Below are 15,652 nucleotides of genomic sequence, written 5' to 3' on the forward strand. Positions count from 1 at the left end.
TACCCAACATATTATGCTTTCAGAAAAATGTATACTTTTGACAAAAAATGATTTACAAATGAACTATAGCCACAAGTTTGCACAACACTCGTTCGTTCTCAGATCGGGCGATAGAAAGCCACGACGTGTTCGTCTCAACCGATTTTTTTTTTTCTATGTTTTATTAAAATGTGTCCCATGCATGCCCGCACACTATGATCATTCTCTCTCTCTTTCTCATTCTCTCTCTCTCTCTATCTCTCTCTCTCTATTTCACACACTCTCTCTCTCTCTACCCTCTCCCTCTCACTTGTACTATCATTTTTTCTCACTAGCATCGTTTTGCACTTGAAATACAACGTTTGTTTACCCTCCCGCGCAGCAGCCATCCGTTCGCTTAAATTCACGCACACTCTCACTGAAAACCAAGCAGTATTATTATTAATAATTATTATTATTATTACTATTATTAATAATTATTATTATTATTATTCAATATTATTTGTTATTATCTCTTAATATTATATTTTATCCAATGTATTTATATATATTTTTTTTTTCTTTTTTCTTTCAATATAAACTCAGTGTTTTTAACCAAAGTAGGTATGACATATGGCTGCCCAATGTGCGTGCAGTGTCAGCACTGTCAGAGTTAGACATTCGGATAGCATGCGTACAAATGTCTACACTCTGCGTTACAAATCCGACCAACACCGGGGTGGAGTTTATTGTGCGTGTACTCTCTGGGGTACGTGCCAGTTTCTACCACCTTCGTTACGAATGTTCTTACAAGCGAAACACCGGTAAAGATGGCAGAAACGTTAGGTTTAGTCGATTCGTTGGGGAAATTTACGAGCAATGGGCAGCGGCGCTTAGCTACCATGAGCGAGCGCAGGCAGTGAGCAGGTCATACATACGTACACTGTAATGTGGATACAATGCATGCCAGGGGGCATTAGTTTTTTAACCGTGTCCCTTGCTACGCAAACGCTGTGCCAACAAAGCGAGGGCTGGATGAAAGGAAAAGCCATCGTTATGATTAAGATTCTTATGTCACTTAGAAATCGTAAGATTATAGTTTGTATGGCATGAGATCGCAGCCCTCACGTTTCTGTACACAGCCTATGGAGACGAGAGATGGCAGGGGGAAACGTGCAACCTCTCATCTCCTAATTATCTAAAGTCACATCGAACAGATGTCGTTTTCTAATAATTTCCTTAATATTGAAGGGGAATAAAATTTCCTTCCTGCTGGCTTTATCTTGCTCTCTTTTGATGCTAACCTATGTTTCATTTTCATATATTATATATAACAATATTTATATGATGAATTATGAATTTGAGTCGCATGCAGAAAAAACTTTTAATTCGCTTCTGGCACGGATTAAAAGAAACTAAACACTTTGGCTTTTGCATCTAAGAAGGGACTGGAATAAAAACACCGCACTAGTAAATGGCACTAGAATTGCTCTCACTTGTGTCACCGACTACTTTGTGATCAAAAAGCATTTTGTCCTTCGTCGCTTCGGTTTCTTGCTGAGATCTCTCGATTTTAGACATACACTTGGACAGACATTTGTATGGCATGGCTGCACTCTATCTTATATGCTTATTTACGTGTTGTTTGTTGGTATCGTTATATAAAAAATCAGATGATTACGCAGTCAGCCAGGCATGATTGACTAAACTAATCTATAAAAAAAGGTAACAAATTCAACAAACAAGAGTACGAAACTAAATCAATTTGTTGGTATTGACAGTGAAAAGGTTAGGAAAGAACGTATAACACGCTCCGATTTAGGTCCATGTTTTTCTCATCGCTGTTACCTCCGCCATAAATTTTACTAATCGATAGTTGGTACACTTGTAATGGGGCAGCGGCAATATGCTGATGGCACCACAAGTTATTGTTTATTTTCTGCCTTTCTCTTATCCTCTCCGTTTTTAGCTAAACAGAGTTCACTGATACCTTGGTCAGGGTATAAGAAAAATTTTTTAGTCCATTCTGAGGTTTTTTTACGTATTGCCATCTAAACCAGATTGTATTCTTTTAAGTTAGATTGTAGAATGGTGTCCTTTACTGCTGCAAATACAAATCTGATGTTCTCTGTGTCTGTAATAGAAACAAATTGCGAATATTTAACATTTTTATGCAAGACCAAAAACATGTGTATATCATATAACTAGACTGCGGATCTTTATGCAAATTCACATTTTTATTAATAAACTTAATGAAACGGAAGCTTCGCACAGGGCTGTCTCAACTTTTAAATATAATAATTCGTATCTTACTTTAAGTATTTCTTATATTTTTGCATATTAAACGCATTCTGTAGTTTGTTGAGGATTAAAATTTCCCAAAAATGCATAAACATCCGCAGTCTAATCATAACTTTCGTACATAAATGTATGCATCCGGGTCAAATAGAAATTTAAAAAAGTTTATTTCTATCTACTCGAGAGGATAAGAAGTTCAGAAGGAATTGAACGTTAAAAAGAAACTACAAAAGAATTGTTAGTCGATCAATTAGATTGTACAAAGTAGTTCTGAGAAGTCTTAATTTTAACAGATTTACAAATCTCTGTCGACTCGGATGCATTGATTTTTGTCTGAAAACTGTGATAATAATTTGACCATCGAACCGGTTAAGTAGCAATTAAAAAGCATTTTAACAAATTTGAACTTTATAACAAATGCACTTACCATTGATTAAAAGATCAGAATAAGCTGAAGTCGAAACACATGCAAACACATGCAATCGTTATTTTGTATGCACGAAAATTTTAAAGAACACCAGAATATAGAGTAACACTTTTACGGGGAATATCAAAGACTTAATTATACTGTGTAATGATGTATTTAAATCAAACGACCGAAGCACATTAATTCATAACAATTTTTTTTTTTATCCTTAAAATTATCAACTAAACACAACAAATCATAGATTGTCAGAATTAGTCGCAGAGGTTTTACAAAAGTATGTACAAAAACAGAAAAGCACCCAAGTATGCTGACAGATTTCGTTCGAATTGTTTTTGAATCATTTGTAATTTTGCAAAAGTGTCTACTGTGTGAATTCCATGTCTCTATGAATATGAAATGTAATATTACTTATTTGTATACACTTAACTGTGCTTTGTTGGTAGATAAAGACAAATATGTTGATAAAAGTATGTATACATGCACAGATTATAAATACATACTGTAACTCTTGCTAACTATCTTCTGAGCGAAATAAAGTTTCTGTTCAATTTAATCTGGGCAATTAAGAAATTATCAGATTGCCCAACAATGTGCAAATAAATAAGATCTATGTAACGCATGCATTAAAACTTTGTGCAGAGCATAATATTTCATCCAATTACATCATAAGATTGGCACTCGTCGATTATAATTAAGTACACTTACCAGACCGACTGTACTAATTCAATCATGTTTCAAATCTTATGTCAGAATCGTTGCATTAACCCGAATAAAAATATTTTGGCATAGCACAATAATGATTAGACTATTCGAACTAGAATATGGAATCTATATTAGCTAATAAAGCGAAATATTTTCTTTTTATCGTGTTTCACGTTTTTCTTTTTTTTTTCTTTTTTTTTTGCAACTTATTACGATAGATGTATTTGTTAAAGAAAAACAGATTGGCAGTCTTGACATATTGCACAGAAAATCGGATAGTCCAAGTTTTACTTTCGATTTACCAATGAGACCATTGCACGCTGACGTGAACTTTGTAAAAAAACCTGTGTACATTCTCGATAAAAGTAATACAATATGCATGTAGTGTTACCTAAAGATCATGTATAAATGCAAAAATTGTCCACAATCACATTAGGCGAGATTAAATTCTTTAAGCGCAGTTTGCATAATCGTATCTTTAACAGCACAGAATACAAGCTTGATGTTCTCAGTGTCTGATGATTAGATCCGTAAATGCAGCATGCAATAACAAACCACATATATTATTGTTAGTAAATGTTGGTTTCAGACATAGAAAATCAATCTAATCTTTAATAAACGAATTTAAAGATTCAAGTTTGCTTTTTACAACGACCTTTGTACGTACAAGTCGATGTGCAATCTTGTTCGCTATTTAACACTAGAAAGACTGAAACTTAGTATATACCTATATTGCCCAAAAGCAGTCAAAATGACTGCATCGTGAAAGAATAACAACTTGTTAGAACAAGTATCACTGCATAAAGATTCGAATAACAAGTACTACTTTAGCTTATTGAGAAACTGTAATTTATCAATAGGTCTGGATTAGGTCTGGGTTAGGTCTGGGTCAGGTCTGGATTAGATCTGAGTTAGATCTGAGTTAGGTCTGGGTTAGGTCTGGATTAGATCTGAGTTAGGTCTGGGTTAGGTCTGGATTAGATCTGGGTTAGGTCTGGATTAGATCTGGATTAGATCTGGGTTAGGTCTGGATTAGATCTGGGTTAGGTCTGGGTTAGGTCTGGATTATGTCTCGGTTAGGTCTGGGTTAGGTCTGGATTAGGTCTGGGTTATGTCTCCACGCACCCGTTTGGTTGTCCAGGCGGCAGGGGAGGTGAACCCCTACGTGGCGCGTCCCCAGGTGGCGGATAGGGGCAGCCGCTGGGATGGGATGCGGGGATGGGGTCATCAACCTGAGAAGGCTGGTGGCTGCATCCTCGCATGGCATCCCGGAGGTCGGAGCGAAAGCTCCCGCGGACCAAACACCGGTATGAATGTGTTGCGCGTGTGAATGTGTGTGTGAGTGGACTGGGGCATGGGGATATTTGCCGCGGATTTGACCTAAGGCCGCAGGTTGGCCAGTTGGCTGCGGGTGTGTCCTGCGGCCAACGTGGCCCCGCGGCCGGCGGCTTAGTCCCATGTCACGGGGCCGCGGGCGCTGGTGACCAGGCGCCTGCGGTTGAGTGGAAATGCGGTGGGAGGAGTGCCTCTCACCGGGAAGGGCCTGAAAAGGCACGGCGCGGCGAGGGACTCTGTGATGTCTCACTAGAGTTCCCGGTCCCTCGCCAGGCGCCTGAGGATGGTCACCGTGGGGTTTTAGCCGGTAAGAGTCCGGCACTACCCGCCGGCCCGCCCATCGGGTGGGCCCGCGGGTGTCCATGAGGATTTCCCCACGTACAAAAGGTCTGGGTTATGTCTCGGTTAGGTCTGGATTAGATCTGGGTTAGGTCTGGGTTAGGTCTGGGTTAGGTAAGCCCAAATCGACAATTTATCATGGACTTGTATGTTATCATGTGTTGGTAATCGAAAAAAAATGAAAACTGTTATTTCAATACAGAGTCGAACTGGTCATATAAGAAATTTACTCAATTCAATAATAAGAGTGATTTGATTATTTAAAATTTCCCAAGCAGTCAAAATGACTGCTTTTTTGGGCAATATAGGTATAACACATATATATATATATATACCGGAAATGAAGGAGGGGAGAGGTAACTACAATTATTAATAAACGCATTTATATGTTGTACAAAAAGTCACAAAATTCTAAGAAATTGTGTCATTATATACATAATTGTTTTTCTAATTGATATTAAGAAGCAGTCAAAATGACTTCCTTGGGCAATCTAGTGTTAAATGATCAATGATCATAACATCTATTACATTCGTACAAAGTGAGAAATGTTATTTGATTAAATACTTGTATATTACATTGTATATAATAATAGATTGATTTTCCTGTAATAAATAATATTATTATAAGAATTACCTTATGCACCTTGCTTTGGGAATAGAAGCAGCATGCGGATTAACTTGCCAACATACATGATATTTAAAAGGAAATAAATGCACGTTACCAGCGATTACTAGCACAACCTACCTGTGGCACACGTGAAGTGTGAATAAATAATCTTCTCCGTGTCTGGATTCAAATCGACAAACATCCTCAAAATGAATTCTCTAGCAGCTAGGGCACTCCTCGGTTGCCCTGCGAAATACACAAGCAAGCATACGAATTTACGTGGCTTCTACATTAAAAATAAGCATACAAATCTCAGTATTTCTCTCGTAATTAAATTGTCAGTAGGGTATTATTTAGGATTTGATTGAGTCCAAGTCAAATACTGATTAGTACTGATAGCATTAAATTAAAAGATTTATACTACATATGAAAATGTGAAATAAAACTATGATCGAACCGGATCGTTCCAATGTGATACATAAATCACTATCTTAAAATTATACATAAGAGTTAGAAAATTGGAACGATTATGTATTGTTTCAGCCACTTTCTATTTCCCTCTGTTATTGATTCTGGATTGCTCGAACGTAAATCCAATAAATGTTACAAGGGCGAACAGTCGAATTGGATTCGTTTACTCTGAAAGAAGCCTTGCGAAAACTTTACCAAGTAGACAAATCTCTTATGTAAGTTTTTTTTTATATAGATGTACACGCTATTGGATTATTACAACATGTGTATCTTAACGGCTGTGCAGGTTTACAAGAAGCTAAGAGACGTTCACTTAAAATTCTCTGAAAGTCGATTGCAAAATAAAGAAGAACTAGTATTGACTTTTTACATATGTACATTGATTCTATATTGCTGATATCGTTGTTATTTATTATAAATGGATCGTGTGATACGTAAACTGAAATACGAACAATAGCTTTTCCTATGGTGGGGTAATGGTTAAGCTTTAGGTATGCAGTTACAATTTTATGACTGATTACTGGATCGATTTAGAATGTTTTTTCTACAGAAAAATCTACAATTTTTGCCAGGATGTGTTGTACTTGAACAGACCTGTCGCACACGTAAAGTGAGAGTAGCACATGCGGTCAGGATCAGGATTCGAACTGAGATAAACCTTTAAGATGAATTCCCTGGCCGGTACATCTTGCTGTTTAGGGCCTATACCATAAAACTTATTGATTTACTAGTAACAAAACGAACAGTACATTCCAAAATAATTGCAAAATAATTATTAACCTGATCCTCTGAACGGTTACTGAACATTTTAAACTGTGTTTCATCCTTCGCCTAACTCATAAGGGTATGCAAGTTACAAACTAAAACTCTTTTATATTATTTCGTATAACAAAAAGAATTTTCTAAACATTTCCATCGACTTCAGAAAACGCGAACAAATCTTTTTGCCGATCAGAATTTCCAGAACCTGTTTATTCGTCAAATTAATTTTTAAATCGTTAAAGTGCTACAATGTTGCTGAATTAAGAATAATTAACGCGTACGATATATTAGGTTGGCCATGAAGTAAATAGAAAATAATTCTCTTGTAGACTAAAAGTAATCGAGAGCTGTTTAATGGTCTCTTATCAAATTTTTGTACACTGAGAGAATTTTTCAGAAGATAAAGCAAACGAAAACTTTTTATTTCAAATAAAAACACCATTTGTAGTTTGCGTTTTTTTAAAATATGACAATATGCCAAAAGTGCTCTTCAAACTTCTTAGTTAGAATATACATATGTACAGTTTAATGTTAGCTATGGAACCATCGTGTTCCTTGGTCATGCTTTTTGGTCAACCCAAGATATTTTATTGTTGCGTAACGTTAAAAATTAATAAGAGTCTCATAGACAGTTTTGTTTTCAAAATTAATGCTGCTGTGTACTCACCATCGTATTCAGGAAAATAGTCAACAAGATGGGAATACATAATCTTCTCTTCGAGCAGATCTTTTTTGTTTAGGAACAAAATAACAGAGGAGTGTTGAAACCAAGGATATGTAATAATTGTTTTGAACAATGCCTTACTTTCTTCCATTCGATTCTGAAAACATCAAGTGTAATTTTCAATATCTGCACGTATTTGTGAAATCACGATTTAAGTATCTGATCATATTTACCTCATTTTCCGACTCAAATAAGATTTGATCATATTCACTTAAAGCTACTAAAAAGATAATGGAGGTGACATTTTCGAAACAATGAATCCACTTTCTTCTTTCTGATCTCTGTCCACCAACATCTACCATCCTGTAAAATACGTTGATATAAGTATTGTTGAATATTTGTTAGAATTATCATATATTTGCTACATGTTAATAAAACGAATCTGCATAATTTTATATTACTTTTGTCATTACTCAATGCAATTTGCAATTACTACTATTTTACATAACAGTAAAATCGATTCACTAATGGAGTATTAATTAAAAACAGTGATATGTACAAAACTTTATTATGTGAATATTGCATGAAAAACATGCAAACAATAAGCTGTTCAAAGCAAAAGAAGAATATATATGTAAAGTTCGAATAAACGGAGAGAAAGAAAACAAGTCAGTATAATGTAGCAAATAGCATAATCCTTAAATAACGAGTTGTTTATATGTTCACTCGTTTCATAGAATTATTCTAAGACTTAAACTATAGTAACTACCTACATTTGTGTTGTAACTACTTTCTACTACTATTGTAACTACAGCCTCGTGGCTTCTAAGTTATGTACGAATAATAAATACGCATATCGGGATACTATTGCAACGAATTACATGATATTTGAGAAAACATGATAGAAATCATTATTGATACAAATAAATAGCATTTTAACTATGTACAGAGTGCGTTGGAAATCGTGGTACAATATCAAAGAACACGATTTTTTGTATAATAATAAATAGAAAATTATTAATAACAATTTTTTACGCGAAGCTTCGTTTACGAGAAAATCGATTTTAAAAATTCTTTGAGTGCACTTTTACATTTATATGTAGACACGTTTGCTTATGCAAACACTCGTAATTAATATTTAACACTTTGATAGCCGCTGTCACGTGTACGTGACTTTACTGTTCCAGTCATCATTCATGCAACTTGACACACTGTGGACCGATAACGAGAATTCTCGTTTTCGAGTACAAACATGATTTCTTTATTGTTTTTCATATAACGGCATTTTGATGCATTCAAACATTATTAATCTTGTTAGCGATACTTATATTTATTTGGATATAAAAATCTCGTTTAGATATACAGTGTGTTCGGACAACCATGGGAAAAATTTTAATGGGAGATTCTAGGATCCAAAATAAGACGAAAATCAAGAATACCATTTTGTTGATTGAGGCTTCGTTAAAAAGTTATTAACATTTAAAGTTCCGCCACTATTGAATTTTTTTCTCGAAAATACGCAGGATTTCGGGGGTATGTCTATTCACCAAAAATGATTGTAATTGACCCCCGCAATCGAAAATAATTTTTCCAAAACGATTTGAAATTTTTTTTTTCCGTCGTAAAATTTCACACTTTCTCGAATTTTTTTCTAGAAAGTGGGTAAGATTTCGGGGGTATGTCTATTCACCAAAAATGATTATAATTGACCCCTGAAACTGAAAATAATTTTTTTAGAACGATTTGAAATTTTTTAATTTTGTCGAAAAATCTGCCCATCTTCCTGAATTTTTTTCTCAAAAGTGCGAAGGATTTTGGAGATATGTCTAATGACCAAAAACAATTATAATTGACCCCTGAAACTGAAAATAATTTTTCCAAAACGATTTGAAATTTTTTAATTTTTTCGAAAAATCTGTCCATCTTCCTGAATTTTTTTCTCAAAAGTGCGATGGATTTCGGAGATATGTCTAATGACCAAAAACAATTATAAATGACCCCTGAAACTGAAAATAATTTTTCCGGAACGATTTGAAAAATTCTTTTTTCGCCGAAAAATTTCGGCACCTACTCGATTTTTTTTCTCGAAAATGGATAGGATTTCGAAGATATGTCTAATGACCAAAAACAATTATAAATGACCCCTGAAACTGAAAATAATTTTTCTAGAACGATTTGAAATTTTTTATTTTTGTCGAAAAATCTGTCCACCTTCCTGAATTTTTTTCTCAAAAGTGCGAAGGATTTCGGAGATATGTCTAATGACCAAAAACAATTACAAATGACCCCTGAAACTGAAAATAATTTTTTTAGAACGATTTGAAATTTTTTATTTTTGTCGAAAAATCTGTCCATCTTCCTGAATTTTTTCTCAAAAGTGCGAAGGATTTCGGGGATATGTCTAATGACCAAAAACAATTATAAATGACCCCTGAAACTGAAAATAATTTTTCCGGAACGATTTGAAAAATTCTTTTTTCGCCGAAAAATTTCGGCACCTACTCGATTTTTTTTCTCGAAAATGGATAGGATTTCGAAAATATGTCTAATGACCAAAAATGATTGTAATTGACCCCCGCAGCCGAAAATAATTTTTTTAGAACGCTTTGAAATTTTTGAATTTAATTGTTAATAACTTTTTAACGAAGCCTCCATCAACAAAAAAAGTAAGAGAGTTTTCGTCAGTGTTAATACATTACAAAATATATTTGGGGTGTAATTAGTTTATTAAATGAAAAATCACTGATAATCGACTTTTTTCTACTATTATACAATGTTTTAAAATGGTTACTAAGATTTAATTTGATCTTTTATAGATCTTAATATTTTTCATGGTATTTGATCGTATCAATTGCAGAATCCTATATGCATAAACAAATGTAATCACGTACACATGCAAATAAATAAAAATAATTTAAAGTGCAATTTGAAAAATTTAAATACGTTTAAGTACACGTTTAAGCGACAAATTTTCAAAATAGATTTTCTCGAAACTAAAGCCTCCTCTTAAGAAAAAATTTTATTCCAAATATTCGATTTGCTTTTGCACGAAAAATCATCCTCTTTTTTTTTGGTTATGCCACGATTTCCAGTCGCACCCTGTATAAACAGAAGAACTAAGATAATTATAAATATAAAATAGAGTACATTTCACGTATATTTAAATGTACGTGCAGCAGGCCTGGGCATTTTGAGAAATTTTCGAAATACATTATTTTAAGTTGAATTTTCAGAGTTATTTGAAAAGGAATTCATTTCAAAATCATATGTTGTCACCAAAAAATTAAATCGAAATAGAGAAATTATCGAATAAATTTTAATAAAAATTACCTGCGTACAAAATAATATCAACGTTTAAAAAAATACACCAAAATAAGAAATCTTCAAAACGCGTGAAATTAAAGCGACATCCTTATTTTAGAACGTTGATATTAATTTCGAAATTTGAACAGATCCGTTATCACCGAGCACTTAAATCCAAACAAAGAAATTGTCGAATTAATTTTAAAAAAAAGTAGCGTTGCAATTCGTTATTGTATCGTGAACCTCGAAATTTAGAATGTTTAAAAAAAATAATACACGAATTAAAATGTGAAAGCACCCAAGCACGTGTAATTAAATAGTTACATTTAATGATACGTGAAATGCTTCACGGGTAGACGTGCACTTAATATAATTCGCTATAATACCATAGTACGTGTACACTTTACGTCGTAACCCAGGATCTCTAGTAAATGTAAACGAAACTTTAACTCGTATTTAAACCACGCAGGAATCTATCTATTTCCGATCCGATGTCCCAAAAAAAAGTTAGTACGGAATTTACTTCTAAAAGTACAGTTCAAGTTCAAGTAATGTGTGTTAGTACCTAAATATGATGGAGTCCAGATCAAACGGATATTCTATAATGCCAGTAGTAGGAGCTCGAGCCCGAAGAATGTCTTGTTCAGTAGGAAGGAAGTCGGGTTTTTCGATACGCTCTAGGTCACTAAGATAACTGCAAAACAAACGAAGCCACAGTCTGATAGTGCATGCCATGCATGTATTAAAGGTGATTATGAGGAGAGGAGTATCGCGCAAAAACATCTCGCATGCTCGCCGTCCCTGAAAGAATCTTTGATAATGCGAACTTCAACGATTTACCCTTTACGTTTCACGTTTTATGACACACGAACCGATTATTACCCACGCTAACATTGTTTCGCGAATTACATAATCGACTAAGATAAGAGGGAACGCGTGGAAGGTTTTTCTTTGGAAAAAAAAAATGTGTCCTTCAGGTTGCAACAGATTTTGTCTCTCGAGTTGCTACGATGTTATCGCTGCGCCATCTACGAGACGCGTCGACGATGACTCGACTTACCGATAGATTGCAGAAGCAGAAACGTTCATATTTCTTTGTAGGTTTCCTTATTAGTAAACTGCGGATGTCTATGCATTTATGAGAAATTTTAATTTTCAAACAACTACATATGTTAATATGCAAATATATAAGAAATATTTGAAGTAAAATACGAATTATCATATTTAGAGGTTAGGTCGACCCTCTATAAAGCTACCATTTCGTTAATTCTACTAATAAAAATATGAATTTGCATAAAGATCCGCAGTCTGCTTATTGGTAACTAATTTCGATCGTCACCGTTCGATATGAAACAAATAATAGTATCGAAGCAGATCGTGTAGGCCTAATTACAGAAATAATGTATACAGAAATCCATAGGGGAGATCGGGGCAAGTTGATACAGCCAAATTACCTAGTTCATTTGAAATGCAGTAAATTTTCTAGTATTTACACTTATGTTTCAATAAAAATGTTTTGTTTATCCAGCCACATATATTAGTTTTGCATTAAATTAGAATCCCTGTATATAGATGAGGGTATATCCATTCGGTTATTTAGGTTAGGAGATTAAGTCCAGTTTATAAGGCGAACAAATAAAAGTAAAGTAAAGATAAGAAGAAAAGTAAGTATTCAGATTAAATGTTCCGAGTTCAATGATAATTTCTGAGGTGTTACATTTCGATATTTTGGTTTGCGATTCCGCGATAGTATTTAGTTAACATAGTTAAATTTTAGTATAGTGTAAATTATGTTAAGTATTATATGGAAGCAATTTGAATCCAAGTCCATTCTTAAAGTTAAATAAGCAAAAAATTAATAAATATATATATTTACATAGCTGGTATAACATATTATACCAGATTTTTTAATAAATGAATTATATCAACTTGTCTCCACGTTGGGACTCCATTGCCCAAGCATTTATTTTGTAAAGCATTTTCTTCAATATTTACTCGTAGTGTTTAAAGATGAAGGATCAAAATATATTTGAGAATACTTTTTATTAAGTTAATGGTTCAAATAAAACTAACAAAAATTGAGAATTGAAAGGAATATATCAACTTGCCCGGTTTCTTTACAATGGAACACACTATATATGTAAAAACGCTTTTGTCAAATATTTTTACGAAATATTATTACGATATTGATCAAATAAATTACTTTCAATTTGTAATGACGAAACATTAGTATGTTATTTGAGAATCATTTTACATTTTATTTTTCTTATATGAAACCCTCATAATATGCCTTTTGCATTATTCTAATTAGACATGTTCATTTACGTGTAAAATATATTCTTTCTCTGAATTTCCATGTTTGTATAAATATTTTCACTATTGGAATAATTATCAAATAAGCATCAACATGCAACAGCAAGAACATGCCGTGGTCTCCCCTAAAAGAAGCTACAGTATGTATTCTTTCACTAAATGCTAGGCCCCCCACCCCCCTTGCCCCAATTGTAAGGCCATCTGGCTCGGTTCCAGTGAAGTTCGACTCGACTTTAATGAGAACCGAGGACTTCAAATCACCGTTAAAATCTATCCACGCAATAATACGAGATTAAAACTTTTTATTTATATTCTTTTCTGTAATGAATTTTATTTCGACACGTTGGTCAAATTTTTCTGATTAAAACGAGACCAAACACGACATATATACTCGTTCAGTCTATCTTTGTAATTCGTCGAAACAACTGGTCCAAATTTTATCATGTTTGGTCCCGTTTTGATCAGAAAAATTTTACCGATACGATAAACGAATTATCATCAGATAGAATGGAGGAATAAAAGAGTTTTAATTTTGCGTCGCATGTATTTCGATCGCTGTCCTTTTCTACGACGGCGGAGGTTAAACGAGGCTCGAGTTTCGCACCGCCAACGGAAAGATACCGTACCCGAAACGAAATATTTTCCTCCTTCGTGACGTACAAAATTCTGCACAATTGTGAGATATTTGTCATTTGTTTCGTGTGCCATAAAAGCGGGCGTAATCGATGAAATTTATACGATATCGGTATAGGGGAGAAAAAGAAACGTAATAAGTGATGATTTTCATGTACAAAAGTGAAGTTTTGGTGAGTCACAACGGATGCAGGCACGATGCAGAAAGAGTCCGATGTAAGTAGTACACAGGCACAGGCAGCTTCCCCCTTTCTTTGCACGACGAGACGTACCTAAATCGAATCTCTTCCAAGTCAAAAGGATATTCAATTATACCAGTAGTGGGCACTCTCACACGAAGAATGTCCTGTTCTGTGGGGAGGTAGTTTGGTGCCGCGACTCGATCTATCTCCATTAGGTAACTGAAACATCATGTTCTCAATGCCTGATACGCGAGGAAAAGCATAACACTCCCGAAATATAACCTCGTAAAAAGAACGAATATCAAACAGGATGTGGAACAATCATAGACAAATACATACGGGTAAACATTGGGAACGACTTTAAAATTTCTTCATCGTCGAACAAATTATGAACGCTTAAGGTGGGTATTTTACTCTAAAACGCAATTCTTTAGCGATTCTTTCAAATTTTTTTGGGTGAAACGGTCAAGTATCTTTCTAGTAACTTTCAACAGATACATTTAGATCTATATTCGAAGAACGTCCACAATTTTTTCACGTAGAAAAGTATTCCATATTTTAGAGGTTATGATAACCTTAGTTTGTCACGATTCCGGTAGTTTTGCTCATCAAAAGTGGAAAAACCAAAAAGCATGTTATTGCTAAAACTGTAATAATAAAAAAATAGATATTTGGCACATTTTAAATTAAACATATCTGGTCTCGGTGTTTTTCTTTTTGTCTTTAACCCGCTAAAAAATAGGACAATGTATCGGATTTGGAAAATCGTAGTTCTAATCTATCGTCAATCGATCCACTAGAACTTGAGATATCATGGCAACCATTTTGAAAAATTTGGTTTCGAGACAAATATTTTCGAGGAGATACACTTTTAGAAAATTAAATGAACAAAGAACCTAAAGAAGGTTTCCACTGCAAACTTTTCAAAAATCGATTCTTTGTAATATTTATTGAAGAATACAATTTGAAAAATATATATGGAACATCCAATATTCAAACACCTCATTTCTTTCATATTTTTTGAGTCTACAAAAATAATAAAAAACTTTAAATACGTTTTTCTCAGAACTATACAGGGTGTTCGGTCACTCCTGGGAAAAATTTTAATGGGAGATTCTAGAGGCCAGAATAAGACGAAAATCAAGGATATTAATTTGTTGATTGAAGCTTCGTTAAAAAGTTATAGAAACATTTTTGGCCACACAGTATATTTTCGGTAAAGAATTTTTTTTCTCGAAAGTACGTAGGATTTCGGGGATATGTCTAATGACCAAAAACGATTATAATTGATCCCTGAAACTGAAAATAATTTTTTCATAACAATTTCAAATTTTTTAATTTTTTTGAAAAATCTGTCCACTTTCCTGAATTTTTTTCGCGAAAGTGCGAAGGATTTCGGGGATATGTCTAATAACCAAAATTGATTGTAATTGACCCCCTCAATCGAAAATAATTTTTTTAGAACGATTTGAAATTTTGTAATTTTTTCGAAAAATCTGTCCACCTTCTTGAATTTTTTTCTCGAAAGTGCGAAGGATTTCGAGGATATGTCTAATGACCAAAAACAATTATAAATGACCCCTGAAACTGAAAATAATTTTTCCAGAACGATTTGAAACTTTTTAATTTTTTCGAAAAATCTGTCTATTTTCCTGAAT

At 34.0% G+C, this 15,652-nt stretch overlaps 1 protein-coding gene across 7 annotated transcripts in view; it reads right to left on the bottom strand.

Annotated features, from left to right (window-relative positions):
• Window positions 1-255: 255 nt before the first annotated feature.
• LOC122404905 (guanine nucleotide-binding protein G(q) subunit alpha) overlaps window positions 256-15,652 on the bottom strand; it is a 55,321-nt gene continuing 39,924 nt past the window's right edge. Inside the window, exons 4-9 of one of the 7 annotated variants that reach the window (XM_043409255.1) lie at window positions 11,432-11,560; window positions 7,797-7,926; window positions 7,567-7,720; window positions 6,732-6,839; window positions 5,805-5,912; window positions 256-2,092 (exon numbers count right to left, since the gene is read on the bottom strand). In XM_043409255.1, coding sequence (XP_043265190.1) covers window positions 2,010-2,092; window positions 5,805-5,912; window positions 6,732-6,839; window positions 7,567-7,720; window positions 7,797-7,926; window positions 11,432-11,560 — 712 coding nt within the window. In that variant the 3' untranslated portion in view covers window positions 256-2,009. Of the gene's footprint in view, window positions 2,093-2,914; window positions 3,901-5,804; window positions 5,913-6,731; window positions 6,840-7,566; window positions 7,721-7,796; window positions 7,927-11,431; window positions 11,561-14,084; window positions 14,214-15,652 lie in introns of those variants that run through there. The other 6 variants (XM_043409256.1, XM_043409257.1, XM_043409258.1 and 3 more) reach the window with 6 other exon arrangements.

Source organism: Colletes gigas, unplaced genomic scaffold, assembly GCF_013123115.1.
Source record: "Colletes gigas isolate AHSC1104 unplaced genomic scaffold, ASM1312311v1 Colletes_gigas_Sc00003, whole genome shotgun sequence".
In the NCBI taxonomy this organism is placed as follows: domain Eukaryota; kingdom Metazoa; phylum Arthropoda; class Insecta; order Hymenoptera; family Colletidae; genus Colletes; species Colletes gigas.